The following is a 20,164-nucleotide window of genomic DNA, read 5'->3' on the forward strand; positions in this document are numbered from 1 at the left end:
TTTTATACAGGCACATGACATCTTTGAAGACAGTAGGTGGTGTGTTTATCACAGATTTCTGACTATGTGTATAAAGACTGTTGGCCTCTGGCTTTATAAAATATTCATCAAAAAGCAGATAAACAAACACTGTCTTCTCTGAAAGGGCAACAAGAACAGAGTTCATGTGGCTGAATCAGGTAGTAGCTGTGGATGTAGGCTTTGGGTAGGCGGGATGTGCTGTTTGTCAGTATTTTAGATTTTCTTTGATTACAAGGTTTTTGTTATTAATTTATTCAATTTTCATATATATATATATATATATATGTCTTTTCATTTACCTTTTGATTGTCTTTAAGGGAACTTTCTGTAACCTGTTTCACAATTCTACTTGAGAAATATAATCAGTATACTGAACAAACACTTTTCTATCTTTTTTTTATATATTAAAGTTAGCTGTCAGCTCTCAATAAAACATTGACCCCCACCACTCTTGACATCCCACACACAAGCTTTCTACCCTTACTAATTCACACAAAACTGCTGTATGTAAGTGGGTGCACATGTGACGTAATGCCGGAAAGTAAAGACTGGATTGGATTCAGAGTGGAGATCAATTAATAAAATCATGGTTTTATAGCAGTTTACTTCTGAGGTGAAGCCTGTTTGAAGGAGATAATTACAGATTAACTTTAGAAGTCCCCCCACCCCTCCTCTCCCCCCCTCCTCAGGAAGCAACCAGACATGATGTCACCTTTGTCATCAGTGTGCACATTCGTTTGGCCCATGAATTAGGACTGGTGTGTGTTGCCTTCAAAAAAATTGTAAGAAGTTTTCGGAATCCCTGCACTTACCCTAAAACCTACCAGAAGCACATCGGGACAGCATGAGGAAATAAATCTCTCCATCTTGGCTGCTTTGATGTGTTATGGATGTTCTGTGTTATAGCTCACTTTAACGTGAAGGATAGCAGTGGAAGAAAAATACATAGACTACCTCACACCTTACAGCAGTTGGGAGGAAAACTATTTTTTGCTTTTAAAAAATGTTTTTTTTTATCAGTGATTGATGTAGATCTGTGATACTTTGCAGCAGGCGAACAACTTTCCTGTTTAATGTAGTGAGGCTGCTGTGTTGTGTTAAACTAAGACCGATCATGGCCAGTCATGCTGAAAGATCTTTCACAGATTGATTGGTTCATTCATCTTTTAGAGTTTTATTATGAACCTGGCTTGCTTTTATGTCAAATGCAAAGTCCAACAGATAACTCCAAGTTATAATACAATTATTGTGCCTCCACTATCTTTGCAGCAGGTCTGTGTGCTCGTGGAAATTCATTTCTCTAGAGAAGATTATTTACTGTATGATTTGCTCTCGTGTTCAAGTGGCAGTAGTCTAGTTAACATGGCCACTGCAAATACAGTAGTCTGCAAGGCTTGTACAGAGTCTAGACAGGAGTTCTTGTATATATCTGTAGAACACCTTCCTCAAGATGTCACAGAGGGACTTCTCCTTGAGCAAGACCTCTATCAGATGTCACACACGTGTCTGTCCCTATAAGAATCCTATCCATTATCTTGTCAGACACTTAAACTAAGCCTGAGAGTGGCAGAAAAGTCCTTTTTCAAACAGATGCTGGCAATTATGTTTTAGATTGCATTGCAGCTGTTTTGTGTCAACACTGAAGAAAAATCTCTACATTGTAAAGGTAAAAAAAAATACCCAGAATTTATCATTACTACAGTTAATGTATGTGTGTAGCTGACTTGGCCCCTAGGTAATTATTCTGGTGCAGTTACACAGTTGGTTATGCAGCTGACCATGCATATACCATAAATCATGAGTTTATTTGAAAGCTTTAATGTTGTACAGGAAAAAAGAAAACCTGCACTCACAGACACACAGACACAGACATCCCATACAAAGGAGTATCATCACATCTTTGTCCTGCAGGAACAGCAACATTTACACAGACACTTAAACAAGTATTTAATAATGTACCGAGCATAACACACATACAACAGAAGCCCTGACTGACCTTAATACTTGTTGACATGTTCATTTAGGAACAAAATACACCATTCACTGTCAGCTGCTTTCTACTATTTATAACTACGTATACACCTGTTTTGCAGTCAAACTACTAAATTTCTTTTAGGGAGGGGTATTTAATTGAATTACATCATGTTATTTGCATTGGATTAGCCTTTGGTAGGATAGAACAAGAAGCTTATTTTGCTAATTAGTGAGAAAGAAAATATCATATCAGTAATAAGCTGTCTGGAGTCATGTTGGTTCAGTAATGCAGACAAAAAGAGAAAAGGAGGCGTGAAAGATATGATTTAGGAAAGCATTATTTGGCTTTTGTCACATCAGATTTTCATATTGCAATTATGTGCCTGATTTCTTTTACTATTCTTGTCTTTCCTCTTATTATTACCTTATTAAATTCATTCTTCAGGTGTCATTCTGAAGCTCAGTCTAATTCTTGTGATGAGGTGCATTTTGCCCTGTGAAAAGCCTGCCTTTATCAGTTCTGCCATTATCTGACAATGTGATAGGTACTATATTTGGCAACACAGTATAATACAGCAAAACTGAGATTTTGTTCGGATTTTGGAAAATACATTTTCATTGGGATCAGAGCCCCAGCTGTGAGTATATTAGTCTCACAGTAGGCGTTTTGATTTCAGTTTCATTCACTGCTTACAACAAGTCTTTATATTTATATAGCTGTGTTTAATCCTGTACACTGGGAAACCCATTTATATTGAGTTTTGTGTGGATATAATGAGGTTTTGAGGGTTACGTATGCTCAGATTAAGACAATTGGTTTCTCGGCAAAGATCTTGCTAATTCAAACATCACAATGCCAAACCACATTCAACAGCACTCAATTGTGAAAAAGCCCAGGTGCTGACAACACCTGACTGTAGTCCAGACCTGTCAACCACTGAACATTTTTAAGAAATAAAAAAAAAGAGGGAATTAAAGAAGAATTACTGAATTTTGGCATATGTTGAATCTTGTCTTATCTCTTGCTCTGTCCCTTTCTAGCTTTTTTCTCTCTTTTAATGTCTTCCTGCAATTCTTTGCTGAATCAGCCACAGTGCACGTTCAAAACGGCCAGTGTGTTGATATTCAGCTGCTGGAGTGCAACGTGGTGTATAAAACAAAACTCAGCTGTAACGTGATGCAACATCCCAGAAGCAAAAGTTGTTAATTATGGTTTCTTAGCCTGGAGAGGCTATCAGGATAACGACAGTTCCATAAATGTCACTGTGCCATCAAAACTAGTAGAAATGCATATTTTTAAGGTCAACAAGTAGGATAATACTTCTTTAAGAAGTTTATATTCCATATCAAGCAAAGATAGTGTTTTGTATGATTATAAACAAACAACTAGAAGCACTCAAAGAGTACAGACATCCGCCAAGCCATTGTATTTATTTTTCTGCTAGTGATTGATGGCATTGGTCGTTTTTAGTTAAAGCTGTAATGGCAAAATTATCCCCGTCTCTCCACGGGTAGGTTCAAACCTGTATCACAGCCTGGTGGTCATGTAATCAAGAACAGCTTGCCAGTGAAAACAAACGATGCATCACACAAGTGCCCGTGTTGAAGTGTGCAACTTATTCTCATAGTTTTAAGTTTTCTCCGTATATAATTATCCATGTCATACAGTTATTTTCATACCCTCAGTGTCAAGGCTAGGAAAATATAAGAGGCAAAGCTAGTGGCAGTAGGACTGAAGAAATGCCCATATGTCTATCCACCTTTGAATCCAACATTGAGAACATCACAAAAACCACCAAGAGACGTTTGTTATTGTTACTGTAACCAGCCATGTCATGCTAGTTTGGCACATAATACAAATACAACCATAAGTTTTAAACAGTCATATCGTAATAATTGTTTTACTCACCAGTCACAAAGTGATCTTAACAAATTGTTGAATATTTTGAAGGAGTCCAAGGTGTACCGTCAGCACTGACACGTTTGATGGCTGCTGGCCAGTTATCACAGCTTTCTGGGCTTTTGTGTCTTTTCAGTAGTTTAGGAATGATCTCTTGTTGTCTATGGCACAATTATGTTAATGGCAGCCAACCACAACACAACTTTTCAGCATATTTCAAGGAAACTCTATGAAAGTCAAAGAAAAATCTATTAGGATCTATGTTAAAAATCCAATCCTTTTGTAAGTAAATTGTTAACTACTTTTTAACAGGTTTTTTTTAACATGTTGTAGCTTATCTTATCCTACTTCATTCATTTATTTTAGCATTTATTTTAGGCCTGACTATAATTTATCAGTACTACAACATCTTGGGTCATCTGCAAAACCAGGTCAGTTATTGTTTTTCCACTTTCAATGAAAAAGTCCGAACAAGAAAAAATGTCCTTGAAAGTCACAAAGAACAGATGAACAGCTGGGTAAATTTAGTCTTGTATAAAAACAGTGCAATTAGTTGCTAATGGAAAAAATAGACCCCAACAGTTTTGCTGCCATCCAGCATAGCGTTCCCCATATGTTACAGTAACATAACAGCCGCCCATTAAAACTTTGGGCCGCCTTTTGTCTCCCACCATTAACTCAGTTTGCCTAGGAGTCTGTTACTGATAGACACAGTGAGGCGGAGATGTGCTCAGTTAAACCGGGAGAACCCAACTTTGCCCGGGATAATGGTCTTCTTTCATCCTCTAATAAGTCCATATTGTGGCCTAAAGCAGTAGATCTTTTATTAATACCATTAACAACTAATGGTCCGCTGGGAGATATTTTCAGAGATAAAATTACCAGAGTACCCTCATGAATACTAAGGTCTTGAACAGGCAAAGAGGTTATAAAATCTAAATAAATCAGATAAAGAGAGGTGACAAGTGATGCTTTGTTTTACAAACTGCTTTGGCCTTAACTGCCCACCCACTTTAAAAACAAAGCATGAGCAGCACTTAAGTGCTTTTGAAGCATTTTATTGGTTTAATCCACAATGATCTATTTTCTGCCCTGAATAAAAACAGCTTTTTGTCTTTCAGCAGCATCAATAAACTACAAGAAGAGACAAACCATCTTCATTAGACTGACAGACAGCATGAAGTCACTGGACAAAAAACAGTTTTGTTATGGGCTTGGTAGAAAGAAATCAATGTTTTCTCTGCTGAGGTGGAGGTATGTAAAAGCTGCTGTTTGATTTTATCTTTGTCAGCAAGATTGCACAACACTGGATTTCATGAAGCTTGATTGTGAGGTGGACACGAGCAACAGAAAAATACATTAAATCCTGGAGCTAATACAGATCACTGTGTAGTGGTTCATTATCTGAGGCAAAAGATGTGTCCTTTGGGTTTTGTGTTTGGGTCAATTCGTGACTGTTTTTTTATTAGAGGTGAAATCGCTGGATACTTTTAAAATTGTTCATCGTATATAAACATTTAGTGGAGAAAATGTTTTATTAACCATCATACAAGAAATGTATCTGAGGGTCTGTAAGTTTGTTTGTTCTGCAAGAAAGGCAAGAAAACACCAGTCATGGACAAACTAATTTATTCACTGACAGACACTTAATGGTCTTTTAGTCTGTGGACACTGTAAAGAACCAAGCGATACTAATTTGGGAGATAGGTATTGAGAAATGTTACTAAGCACCGGCCGGCCACACAAGGAAAAAAAAACAAGTTATAACCTCATAGATAGTAAAAGCGTGAAATTTGCAGGATGTGTTATATTGTTAGAAGGTGACACATGAAATGTATTTTCGAATGAAGATACTGAACATACAGCAGATCAGAAAAATGTCCATTTTAGAAAACCTGATGAAGTTGCTGTTACACTTTGAATGATGCTGTGATAATGCTGACATCCCCGCAGTTCATAGAAATAATTTTGTTCTAGTTTTCAGAGGACAGCTATGAAATTGGCATAACCACTGGTACATGCTCAAGAGTAATACACATATGCACCGTTTCACTGTGTGCAGGCAGATGATGTTCCACATCGCTCATAACAGTCCCACATTGAAAGTGCATTTACAACAATAAATTGGATTTATTAGGATCGTTGGTGTGCAGTGATGGACTACTGCAACTACGTACAACTAAACAATCTAGCTAGTGCAGTAACGTATTACAGTACTGGGATGGTGAGGAATGGTGAGTGGACTTTTTCCCCCTGTTTCTCCTTTCTCTATTCTGGTTATTGTTGTAACTAACATCTAACTAACATGAAAAACAAAACAACTTCAAAACTGACAGATAAAATACCTTTATCGGTAACTGTGGGCCACAGCCTAACGTCATCAGTCCAGATATCCGTTCTGCTGTCAGTGTTGGCAGATACAAGGTTGCCATTACAAAAATGGCTCCACCGAAAGATAGCGCAGTACAAGAGCATGGTATTTCATTTCGGTAAACTAGGTTTCCACCAGCCCACATGTCCAAGTTTCCTTGGGTAAAATGTTGAACCCTAAATTGCACAAAAGAGTCCAGGATGTAGAAGCATCTAATGCAACTGTGGCAGCTGGCTTGAGCTTCTAAAACCTCACAAAAGAGGTCAGATTGCTGAATTGTGTGGGAAATCTGTCGAGTGAACATTAAAAGATGTGAGGCTCAGCATCTGCCAAGTTTCATTGGTAGTTGTTTTTCTTATATTTTTAGAAATGTTTAATTCAGTTTGCCTATAATCGTATCTAAAGTTAAGTTCCTTAAAATGTCTGAACAAGTGGTTCCTGATCCTAGCAGGGTCATATCAGGTTAGCTGGTTCATTTTTGATAGGTGATTCTTATTGTAAGAACTGTCTAAAGAATATATAAAAAAAAATTCGACTAAACCTTTTTCTTTTAGTTGCAGAGCTTTATTTATTTACTGCTTCTCAAAGAGGTCATCATCTCTTTGGCAAGAGAGCAAATAATTAATGTCCAACTAAATGAAAAAAAGACCAATTCAGCTTTTATCCCTCAGAGGAATGAGTGTGTCTAAGTTGCATTCTACTTATTTAAATGGTAAGGTGCATAATACTGTAGTGAATCTGCTCTTCTCTCCTGAGAGTAGATAAGTCTAGTCTACACTCCTCCTCATGAATAATCCCTGCCCTTAGGGCCACTGAGAGAGAAAGGAGGAAGAAGAGACGGGAAAAGGGAGGCAGAAAGATGAAAAGCACAGTGTGACTATGTGTCACTGGTTTTGACTGTTGATATCATGATGCTCCAACTTCTGGATAGAGAATCAGGGTCAAAAATTTAATTTTGGAGCATAGCGATCAATGAGTAAAAGGAGTTATAACATACCAAAATGCATGGTAAAGAGCGTATGACTAATCTTGGAATTAAGGGTCTAACATTCTATGGTGCACACACCGTTTACTTGTTGAAATGTATTGTCTTGGTTTGACACAGTATAATGAACACAACATTAGAAGACATTCAACTCTTTGTATTTTTGTGTTTTTCAGTCTTTAGTTCTTAGTTTTAGATTCTCTTGTAACACCCCTGTGTTTCCCTGGCTGTGTTTTGGGTTGTGCATGCATTCACTTTGCAGTATTTGTCAAGAACAGTGCACAGAAAGCTCTCACAGTGCAAACTGAATGAATTAGGATTTGGATTTAGACTCTGGGTTCAGCCCTGTTAAGGACTTTGGTCCCATGGTTTTGTATCTCTGTCCAATTGTCCAAAGAGGAGGGGTATAAATATCTGGGAGTGTGTGTTGGAGGGAGGCAGATGAAAGGAAGACAGTATTCAGAAATATTACATTACCTGAAGCAAAACAGAAAAAAACAAAAAAGTAATGTGCAACATCAAAGTGGCATGGCAGAGTGCCTTTGTGGAATGAGGCTCCATTTTATCAACCTTGTAACCGAATCCCTTGTTATTCTCACACGTGACTCAGGTCATTGGCTCACAGACTGGTATCAGTATTTCATCAACTGTATGCATAAGTTGACAGTTAGATCACAACAGCAAGTTATTTCAAATTAGTTAGAGGTTGTATAAAATATGCAGCCAGAAAGTGAAAAATGGTTAGCAGAAAGCTCAGTTCACAAGGACCACCCCCCTGGTAGAGCAGAAATGAAAGGAGGAAAGGAACTTAAAAGCAGTCGTGCAACCCCAAACTGCCTGATGTTCCCTCTGTCTTTACCAATCATTCCCTCTAAGTCTCCTCCTCTGTAAAGTGGGACACATTTTTTATAACTGCTTTTTAATCACATACAAAAGTGTGTTTTCAGGCCATAAAAGAACTCACAATAGGTTTGTAATAGGAGTTGTGTCTCTGAAGTTTCCCACTGGGTTTAATCATCCCACAATGCTTCTGTCAATAACAATGGGGCTCTCATTTAGTACAACACTATCTAGTTGCATGTAATATTACTGCATAATTAATATCTTAAGCCCAGGCGACAGAAAACAGCCTCGGTGGTTGAATTTATTATAAAAGAACAAAAAGCCTCTTCCAATTTAGTACTAGCGATTTATTAAATGGTGGGCCAGAGGCTGAGATATTGAGGGGGAGCTCACAGTTCATGTCTATGTTAAATTCTTGATGTGGTCTTTAAAGAGAATCCCCTTAAGATTCATCTCCTTTTCAGATGCTTTAGGCTTTCATGTCTTTGCTACAGCTCAACCCCCCCCCCCCCCCCCCCCATCTTGTGTCTAACTTAAAAAACTGTTTCCATATAATAGTAATGTCTGTCCTCATTTGAACAGAGATTTTTAATATTTTTATCATGACAACCTGTATTACAAATAGGCAGTCTTTATCTGAGCCCTGCTGAGTATTCTATGCATCACCCACATCTTCTCTTTGATTTCAGTCCACCTACCAGATGTCCTTAGTTTCTCTTCCTGCTCCCAGTTAACAACAACTGCATGGCATGGATACACAGAATGGAAATTCTCAGAGCTTATGTGCAGCTTTTAGTTCAGAGAGTTTGGAAATGATGACGAAATGATAACCAAGTATAGTTGTTATACCTGTGTACTTGTGCTGTACAGTTTTACAGTGTGTGTACATAGAGTCGGGAGCTTTATTTCCTCATCTCAAGATAAAATTGAGAGTTGTTGTGGAATTCCTGTTTAAACACCTCAGTGAGATCCAGATTTGATCTGCAAAAGCAAAGCAAGAGATGCAGAGGGGAAGGTTGGGATGTGTTGAGGTAGAAAATGGGTTTTGAGGGATTAGAATAACCACACCTCTCCATTAAAAGGCAGTAAAAGGATCTTAATCATGAGTCACACGGGTTGTTGACCAAACCCATCTCACCTACTCTTCACATATCCTCTTCCACCAGCTGCATTTGTTAAGCTCTCCACAACTTTATTTTTACCTTTTCCCCGACATGTACACTGACAAGGTGAGTGTGTCACTGAGGCGTGTGCCAATCTTTAAAGTGTGACAGACTCAAAATAGTTTTGATGTCTTATTGGCAAGTTAGATGTAATAAAATGTCCTTTGGGCACCCTTGCACCATACCATCATTGAAACAAAGCTTATTATGTCTCATTTACACAATGTGGTTTCCACTAAATTTAAAGGTCGCTAAAATATCAAAGTCTAAAGGACCCCTAAGAGTTGCAATAATTAGATGATGACTTAGTCAGCTGCACATTTATCTAGGGCTAAATTTTAAAAAGAAAAATTTTTACATAAACTATCAGCAGACCTGACTTGTGGACTTGTGAAATAAAAAAAACTGGGTAATTAAGTGTCAGATTTGGTTTAAGAAGACAGTAACAGACTTATACATGTTAATTAGCCCATTTACACAACTGTACAAATCCAATAATTGTGAGGAATCAGATCATTTTAATAATTTGATCTGACGCATTGACATGCACAGTAGAAATGTAAAAGCATGGCTATTTATGTACAAAGGGACTGACATAAGTCTCAAACTCTCTGTTATTTTCAAAACATCTGTGCTTTGTTGAGCATGGCAACGTCTATGTTCTTAGCGTTAGCTGTGGGAGCTTAAACACCTGTAAAACAGACTACACGCTGCTGCTATCCTTCATTTATACTTCATGAGGAGAGAGCAGTTGGGTATCATATGGCAAACATTTGCCCTAAGTCTTGGCGTGATAGGTCTTCCACCACTCAACCACTTCATTTTTTTTTTCAAACATGTGCACATGTCAAAGAACTACATAGATTATATATACAAGTAGCCTACATATGGATGCATGCAGAGTATTGGAGAGAAAATTCTTTGTGTTCAACTGATATTCCATAATCAGGTAAGTGCCATCATCTGATACAGCATATAACATTATGCTGTCTACACAATCACTTTAATAATTTGATAACTCCAGTAACTTGACAATCACTAAGTTAGGATGTTTGCCTTAATAATGTGTCGTGTATTAACTGACAAGTGCAAAACAATATTATGAGTGAAACATTTGTACATTTTTGCAATACAAGTTTACATCCAGTGAAACACTTTACAAGTTTACCCAAACACAATTACAAAGATAAGTGTTTTACCAAAATCTGTGACCCATCGGAATCTGTGAGTGCAGGGAGCCCTCTGCACGTAAGAAGACAAGAAGACAAGCAAAGTCTTGAAAACATTTTTGTTGACGTCTGAGTTCATTATAATGCAGGTACAGTAAAGTAACACATTCTGATAGCTATCAGAAATGTGTTTTCAATAAAAGTGTTAAACTTTGCTCATGTTCCAAGACATACATGCAGAGAAATGTACACCACCGCCCCCCTGTGGTCACAGATTCTGATGGATCACAGATTTTGGTTTACCACCTATCTATGTAATTGTGATTCGGTAAACTTGTAAAAGTGTTTTGGTAAACTTGTAAAAGTGTTTCACTGCATGTAAATTTGTATCGTGAAAATGTAAGTGTTTCACTCGATGTAATATTGTTTTGCACTTCCTGGCCACCGCAGACTACACTGCAGAACAACATCACAGCTAATGGACCTTCTGTTAGCTAACTTAGCAGTTAGTAACAGAAATGTTTTGCCTTCTTCAATCTAAATCCTTCAACTGAGAGCAATTTTAACTTGTATTAAATGAGTTCGAACTAGCCCGTGTGTTTTTGTTTGCTTGTCTTTTACAGTTAAAAAAGTTTTTTTAGCTTGAAATGATCTCTATCTTTGTAAATTTTGCCACTGCCATCTATCTTTAATAGTAAAACAGACTCTCCACTGCCTTCCCTGCAGACATCACTATCTTATGCTACCACAGCAAAGCAGCTCAGATCATGAAAGACTCCACACTCACGTTTGAACTGTTGCCCTCAGGCAAGCGCTGCAGGTTGGCCCAAAAAAGCAACTCCAGAAGTAGTTTCCTTCGTAAGTCCATTCACCAGGTTCAGACAAATAAACACTGGGGTCTCGTTATCCTCCTTATCACCATGCAACCTGATTTTTCCATAATGTGAATCCTTAATTTAATATCTTGATTCTCTTGATTAATAAATGTTATTGTGCCACAATTATAATGTAGCTTGCAGGGCCTAAGATCAAAAGAATTATGTTACTTTATGATTATCAGCTTAATCCTATACAATTCACTTTAATTACTAGGGGCCAAAAACAAGTAATCTCAGAGCACTTTAATGAGAGAGTTAATAATACAGTCCAGTTCAGTCCTATTATAATCTAGTTATTTCTAATTCAGTTATGTTTCACTTTAAACCAAAAGATTATCATCCAGTTTAGTCCAGTTCATTATGATTGTAATCATTTTATGCCATTTCATAAAAAGCTGTGAAAGTTAAGCAACCAACAGATTGCATCAAACCTTTACATTAATTGATTACCCCATCCTGAACAATACAACAGGAAAGTCTGGTTCTGTATGTTGCAGGTGCCTCTATAAAGACTAGATACGCTATTTTAGTTTTTAAAATATATAGATATGTATAGTTTTTGCAACAAAGTAAATATCTTTAATAAAATAAAAAAGAAAAATACTTTTATATGAGTATAATAAACATAGTGTTCATTATACTCATAAGAAGCTGAATGATAATATTTCTCTTTATTATCATTTTCCATTTGCACAAAAATAAAGAGTCTTCATCCAAATGATTACTTGCTTTCCAATAACCTCTGTATTTCTCCAAGTTAAAAACAAGATGCAAAATATAATATCAAGACAAAATTAAAAGTGTCAATACAAAACTGAGCTCATACTGTATAACAAATGCCTATTTGTGCTTCATGCTTCAAATTTAATGTTCAGTTTGTATTAAATGAAAATATCATTGGGAATATTAAAACCCACTTCACATGAAAATATCTTTAATGCACCTGTTCCATCCTTCTCTCTTCCTCCCCACCCTCCCTTTAATTATTACCCTTATTTTCTCTCTTTTTATCATATTTCCCACAATATATCCCTCCATCTTTTTGGTTCATTGGGCATGCCATCCTATTAATCTCACCAACAGATTGCCTATATTAATTAGTCTACATCTCCCATCTTGCATGTAATAATCAGAGGTAATAGAGATATCAGGAAGATATGTATTTTTCTACAGTCACACTCACATTTAATCATTAAAGATTAAAAGATAGCCTTGCTCCTCCCTGGCTCATGTGCAAGAGAAATGCAAGGTCGTTACTTGCCACAGGACTTTGCTGGCTATAAATTCAGCAGCAAATTTAATGTGTCAGTTTTCACGATATATCTATTCTATTTAGTCTCTTATAGGACTCCTCACATAATGGAGGTATTAATGTGTCTAGACCTCTAGACAAATATATTTTAATCTTGTCATCAATGGGAATTCAGAGTTAAAGCTATACCAGGCATATATAATTTGTTATCCCTGTGTAAAGTGTAAAAGTGATGGCAGACTCTGTGCTCTAGATCAAATGCATTCCATTTTTTATTCTAATGTATACATGTGTCACAGTAAGTTCAATTAGATAATGAACGAAGCTTCTATACAGGAAGTATGTGGCTAATTGAAGGGTCCAGGGTGTGCTAAATAGCAATGAAGAGCAGACTAGCTAATTACCAGTGCTGCATTAAGGTGTGTGTGCTTACATGTGTGCATGAAAGAGTGGAGCAAACGCATCAGTTAAATGTAATTACATACTAAGCCTGAGATGAAGACAAAGAATAATTGTCGCTGCTTTCTTTCTGCTGACACATGGAGTTTTGTCTGATCTCATCACTAACGCTATGATTCTCTAGATACCATTCAAATGGATCCATTCTTTCAAAGTCACAGGAGCTGACCTATGCAGCATGTGTGTACCTTGGGCTATAAAATACTTTGGCCTTGTAAACCTCCTGTACTGCTGCTTTCTTGTAGAATAGGCCTCTTCCTGTTTAATGGTTGATGTTCCTGAACCATTCCCTGAAGACCGGTTACTCACCCAGTCAGAGTTCTGCCTACAGGGTACACATAATGAAGAGAATAGAAAATTGAACATGAGACCCCCAGAGCACATCATTAAACTATTTTCTATTACAGAAACCACTATGGTAGCAAAAAAAGAAAAAAAAAAATGCTGCCAGGTTAAGAACTGAAAGCAGTGGCTCTCAGTGGGTTGCTTAAGTCTGTGTTTTAGTGGTTGAGACACCAGTCAGGAAGGAATCTTGCTGGAAACGCTTTTTTTTTTTTTTTTTTTTTTTTAAAGTTCACTCCAGAGACTGTAAACTCTAACAACCAAAGATAACAATTTGCACTTTCTAAACTGCAGACAGCCAACTGTGCAAAACTGAATGAGTTCACACAACTGATAAATGTCAGTCCAGCTTTTACTAATCAAACTTTTTTGATGCAGCCGTTTGAAGCCATGATTGAGTTGACCATGCTTTCCTAATGTTCACGATGATCATTGCCAGACCATTTTATTGATTATTCTTGATCTTGAAATGTCATCGTAATATCATTAAACAGATTCCTTGAAATCCACAAGGCTGGCAGGCTATGTAACACCAATAAATAACAACAATAAGATGTGCAAGCAGAAAAAAAAAGTTGTCAATAAAACCTGTTTTGAGAAATTGAACAGATATTTTGAGAGCATGAAGAACTCACTTCTTCAATGCTTCATTAAACTTTATCAAAAGGTGGTGATTCACTCTTCAGAACATAACTTGCTAGCATATGATAGCAAAAACAAACTCTTCTTTGTCATTTCTTAAGTGTCACAATTTATTTCGTTTATGCAAAATGATCATAACTTGGGAATTAATTAACCAAAAATGTCTGTTTATTAGCGCAAACATGCACAAACAAAACAACTAAGCCATCCCACTGAGGTCACTTGGACACTAATTGGGTGCTGAGGTCTATGCTCAAATAGGATGAATTTTCCTTTGTTCAATTTTATTGTTAAACTTTGTCTAAATCAGATAAGTGGCTCATTAAAACCAGAAAGAATAATTGTGAGCACAGACAAACTGAGGTCAGTGAGGCATCTCCTGGAGGAGTTGGTGGTATAGTGGTGATTCAGTGGTTTTTGTGTCTATGTTCAGGTAAATGTTCTGCTTTGATTTCTATTTTTGTTTGATAAAATGATGGTAATATCAAGAGCCCTTTAAATCATAATCTAACACAAACAGCCTGGCAAATATTAATATGTGTATCTGTGACATTTAAAAGATGGATAAATCCAGGGTTTGAATTACAGGGGAGCTAAGGGGAGCTCGGCTCCCCTGAAAGGCAGGGAAGCTCCCCTAAACACATTCAGCTGATACTTTAAGGAGGAGCCCTAAAAATAGTCCATATTCAGGTTACATTTATTTTTCCATAAAGTTCCAGATGTTTGTTACAAAGAATAACATTAATTTGTTTGTGTGTTAATTCATTTAATTAATTTAATCAATTAAATCAAACAAGCCGATCAGTTCTGTTTCCTTCAGAACTGTGGACAGCAGCATTGTTTGTTTTGTACTGCAAGCGTCCATACAACGACCACCTGATAGATATGCTTCTTTTTGTAGTTGTTAAAAGCTTTCTCTGCCCCTGATTCTCTTTAAACAAGCTGTATGCAGTAGTTAGCAGAAGATTTTTGGCAATAACCATATTTTGACCGTGCTACATACTAATATGTGTGCAAGTGCGTTCACACCCAAAAATTAGCCACTTCCTTAGTTGCACCTAATCAGTCTGTTCAAAGTTGTAAAATTCTAGGTCAGATTATTAAATTTGTCCTAAAATTTAGCCATATGACTTAATAAACTGAATATATATGTATATATATATATATACACACACTATATTGCCAAAAGTATTCACTCACCCATCCAAATAATGGTGTTCCAATCACTTTCGTGGCCACAGATGTATAAAAGTCAAGCACCCAGGCATGGATCACTCTCAGCTCAGTTTAAAATTTTCTGTTCTTTTGCTTAATAAAAACATCCTGAGATGATCTTTGTGTTTCGACTTCATGTCCCAAGCGCCTTAATGACAACAGAAAAATGCTTTAATGTATTATGCAGAAACTCAAGCAAGAGCCTTAGGCCATTGTTTTTAAGACTGAAGCCAAAATCACCCATGAGAGGATGTTCTGACAGGAAGGATCAACTTATTTTGGGCTCAGCTGTCATCATGAATCTGTCATTCTGAGGGAGAAGGATTTTTTAAGTTGAGATATTTGCATACTCATACACTTCACACACACTGTAAGGTTCACTGACATTTTATTTTGTTTTGCATGTTAATCACATTCATATTTGGCTTGGGTTTGTGTGTGTGTGTGTGTGTTTGTTTGTGTAGTCTCAGATGAAGATGAAGTCTGCGGGCGTCGTGGATGGAGGCTTGTTCACAGAGAGCTATTGTAACATCTGCAATGCCCAGCTCATCTCCGAGTCCCAGCGCACCGCTCACTATGAGGTGAGTCCGTCTCTGCTCAGGTCCGTGTTGAACGTTTACAGGTCAGCTGAAGAATACACAAAGGTTCTTATGCATTTAACAAAAAACGTTACTGCTTTCAGTGGTGGATTCCTGCAAAGCACAGAACACTTTGCAAAAAAACTAATCTGTGCTTGTGCTGTTCAAAATATTGCTCATCCATTATACATAGACTTAATGCAGCATGGTAATGCTAGATACTTGCACACAAACAAACGTTCACACACTCACTTTGTTTTAAAGTGGTCTACCTTTCAACACACTCTTTAAGAGTATTATAATGGATTGCCATTAAATAACCAGCACTTAAATTATTTAACAGGAATCTATATGTGAGTGCATGAGTGTGCATGAGTACAAACATTACATATGTGTGTTTGCTTGAGTGGACTGCAATGAGGTCGTCCTTGATTACAAGACACAATTAGGATTAACAAGCAGCCTAATGAGGACTAGGCCCTTATTTGGGGAGACTTAAGCAAGGACAACAATGTGTGTGTTTGTGTGTATACACATGTACCTACCACTTTCACTTGATAGTGATTTATTTCTGTCTCTCACCCTTAATGTGTGACAAAAACACAGCCTTGACCAGAGCAGACAAATAGGGAAGTTGAGTCATTGGATGTCATCAGTGTCAGCTGTTACAAGAGGTCTCTGCAGAGGTCAGTAGATCAAGACTACAAGGCCGGAAATCACCTGAAGGGAGGAGACTTTTGCATGTGACATTTTGTTTGATTATCATACAGCTCTATTATGCATGTTTCTATTTAATGTGTTTTTTAACCAAAAAAATTATCTTTTTTCATTTAATGCCATCACATATTGGTTTGATATTTTACATTTGGTGAAATAACTTTATTTCAGATCCATTAAATAATTTTTTTAGTTCTTTAAATCTGAGTTATATTTATTTGGGAATGGATTTTATAATTCCTGACCACATTACACTATCTTTAGAATACATGTTGGCTGATGGTCAGCTGGATTTTTGGCACATCTTGAATTGCGTCTAAACTCATTACTGCAGGACACAACCTGGTAAGTGAGGTCAACCATGGGTTAATCAGACCAGGGTTTGTGTTCCACACCTAACTGATAGACTTTTGTGGTCCTATTGTTTCAGCCAAATTAACTGACTTGCTCCATCAGCCCCATCACAGGGTGATTTGGTTGGGTTCCAAGAGGTTTTTCCAGAGATGTCCATTTCTTTAGCATTTTAATGGTAGAATGGGCAACAAATCCTGTTCAAGCAGCTCCAGTCGGACACCTTTCAGCCTCAGTCCTATGCCTCTCCTACAAGACTGGAGTATTAGTTCTCTTTATCCTTCTGCCGCCTCTGCTGTACCCTTCCAGAAGACTGTCAGCTCAGCGATGTAGACACTCTGATGAGCACAGGACTGGAAGACCAAATCTGGCCTCGGGCTTTAGTGGCAGCCTTCCTTGTATAGATGGGCTTTCAGAACGTAGGCTTGTGCTCAAGAAGCCGCTGCCTGGATGTGAGGAGTAAATTTTAGTTTTGGCTCTTTCCCAAAGTTGTAAGATTGATGGGTGCTCAGAACAATTAGGGACATGCTATCAGTAGTTTTTAAATCCATTTCAGTTTCAGGGCACTTCTGCAGTTCAAGGTGTCTCTAGTTATCTACCTTGCAACAGTCAGTTATTACACCAAACCATAAAATGCTTATGTGTAGTAGATGCTGAACAGAGAGAAAAAGCCTGATTTCCTCTCAAGATAAGCTGTAAATATGAGAATAGGTTGAACAGCATAAGATAAAGTGTGACTGATTCCACAAGTCCTTCTCTGTAAGAGTCCTTCATCTTCCACCTTGTTTACTGTCCTTGCATCTGAGGTTAATTGGATTTTGTATATGTGGATGTTTCATCTTGTCTGCATACTTCTTCTGCCACTGGTTGACCTGTCAGATACAGCACATTAGAGAGCTGAGTTTTCTCTCTGAGCTGCCAAAGCAGGAGATGAATTCCTGCCTGTCTATTTTACTTATTTATTGATTGATTGTTTGATTTTTTATTACCTCTTCCTGCCTGGTTAAGAGAACAATCTATTAGGGCTTAAATCATGAGAGTCAGAGGATGTCATCTCTATTTTTGCCATGTCTGTACTGTTATTTCCATCTTTAAAACTGTGATTATGACTCACTTTGGTGGCACACTGATGCAGAGAGTACAGAGAAGAAACAGGATTTAGTAATAGTTTTTGTTAAGGGGCATGAAAGTGAGAAAATCTTCCAAAGTTCATTAGTGGGGCTTTAAGGGAGCTGGGTAGCCCCAGCCCAGCCACTTCCTTAATTGCACCTAATCAGTCTAGTGTGACCTTCTAGGGCTAATTTAGTAAATCTAAGTAATAAATTTTAATAAACTGAACATATAAAATACCCACACTTTTCCTGCTGAGAGGTTTCAACAGCTGCACAATTTCTGCGTTTGCAAAACATTTCCTGGAGTTTTGCATAAAAGCTTCTGTCTGTTGTCCTCTCTGTGGTCCAGGCTATCTGGGGGGTCACATTATGTTAGAAGAGTCCAGACTAAAGGGGGGACATAGGTCACCATTTCTGATAGCCATCAGAATGTGTGCCTTTAATGTACCTGCATTATAATGAACTTAAACTTCAATACAAGTGTTTTAAAGACTTTGCTTCTTTTCTAAGACGTACATGCAGAGAAATGTACAGTTTCGCCCCCAACAGTTACAGATTCTAAGGGGTGACAGATTTTGATGAAACACCGGGTTATAGCTTTGTAATTATGTTTCCTGAACTTGTAAAAGTGCTTCATGCCAATTTAAAGTTGCTTCGTCATTGTTAAAAGTGTTTTCAGCAATGTATTCAGAACTTTGTAAAAAAAAATTTACAGTTGCACAAATAAGATTTCATCAAGTATTTTTTCAAATGTTTCAAGTTTTTTACAGTTGTTTTATTTTATTTTATTTTAAGTTGTTTAGCCGTTGGTAAAAGTGTTTCAGCATTGTATTTTTGTTTTGTAAATATAAACATGGTTTATCATGTAAATGTGTATCATAAAAATGTAAACAATTTTCACTCGATATAATCTTGTTTTGCACTTCCCGGCTACCGTATTTTTATCCAGATCATTGGTTTCTTAATCGTCAGTCGTCACTCAATACTGGTGGTTTTATCACCACGGATAAATATTATCACCTTGGAGATGGTTGGTGAGATGATGCTGTATGAATTTTGCATTGCACTCTAAAACATTGTAGAGATGATGCAGAACAATATATAAAAGTATATAACATTCTGCATTTATTTTCCCCTTAGACGGGCATATTTCAGTTATAGTTATCATGATTAAGTAATTTGTCAGCTTTGCTTAATCTGAATTAAAACTTTAATCATTTGACATCCCTAATACAAATTGATTTTCTATTTCCTTGAATTAAAATGTGCATCCTAACTTAATAATAGAAACCTATTGCAACATGAATGACTTGCAGAGTAAATTAATAAATGTTAAATGTTAAAGAGGAGCAAATATGCCAAGTAAAATAATTACATAAATACACAACAAGTCAAAAGTTTGGACACAGTCATTAAATCAAATAAGGCAAGTTTCTAATAAGAGAATATTTATTCTCATTGAAATATTTTAAAGCTCACCTCAAATATACCTTGTAATTTTACAGAAACACAGTTATTTTTAACCAGAGTGGACTACAAGACAAAAGTTTACTCTCTGTCTTTATCTATGAAATGTTAGTGTACAAGATTAGTAAATGAATCAACACTTAGCCTAATTACTGTTATAATTAATTACATCATGACTCAGTCTTTTGTAAATTTGATTCTGAATGAGGATTTAATATTAAAACATTTCCATTTTCAAACAAAATGTGCAAAAACATAATCGATCTTTCTTTAAAAACTTACTTTCTAGTGTAAAAATGGATTTTAATTAAAATATGATGAATGAATTCTAATTCATTTAAAAATTATTCCTCCAGGAGGTATTTTAGTGTACGGGGTAAATCATTTTGTTTCATATAAGACACCACATTACTACAGCAGAGTCAAAGAAATAGCTGTGGAAAGAGGAAGCGTAATGTATGGATGAGCAATTGTAATTCTTTTTTTGGGGGGGGACCTTAAAACTCCACTATTTTACCTATGTGTGCATCTGTAGGCCAGATCACTACTTTATGTAGTTATGTGTTTTGCATATACACAACAATAGAACGGAGTGGCATACATTTTTATATCATTGTTCTCTGCCCTGTATGTCTTTTCCAACTTTATTCAACACCAGACAAAAAAAAAATCCCAAAAAAACAGACAGAGAAGAGACAGAAAGATACACGCATAGTCCATTAGAG

The 20,164-nt window shown here is 36.8% G+C and overlaps 1 protein-coding gene across 6 annotated transcripts in view; it reads left to right on the forward strand.

The window, feature by feature from the left end:
- zgc:171482 (zinc finger protein) overlaps window positions 1-20,164 on the forward strand; it is a 63,899-nt gene that overhangs the window by 3,360 nt on the left and 40,375 nt on the right. The window contains exons 2-3 of one of the 6 annotated variants that reach the window (XM_042011134.1): window positions 5,017-5,149; window positions 15,679-15,795. The exons of 1 other annotated variant lie outside the window; for it this stretch is intronic. In XM_042011134.1, the coding sequence (XP_041867068.1) occupies window positions 15,685-15,795 (111 nt within the window). In that variant the 5' untranslated portion in view covers window positions 5,017-5,149; window positions 15,679-15,684. Of the gene's footprint in view, window positions 1-5,016; window positions 5,150-15,678; window positions 15,816-16,398; window positions 16,479-20,164 lie in introns of all 6 variants that reach the window. 4 more of the 6 variants (XM_042011135.1, XM_042011136.1, XM_042011133.1 and 1 more) reach the window with 4 other exon arrangements.

The sequence above is a fragment of the Melanotaenia boesemani genome, chromosome 16 (assembly GCF_017639745.1).
Source record: "Melanotaenia boesemani isolate fMelBoe1 chromosome 16, fMelBoe1.pri, whole genome shotgun sequence".
NCBI lineage: Eukaryota > Metazoa > Chordata > Actinopteri > Atheriniformes > Melanotaeniidae > Melanotaenia > Melanotaenia boesemani.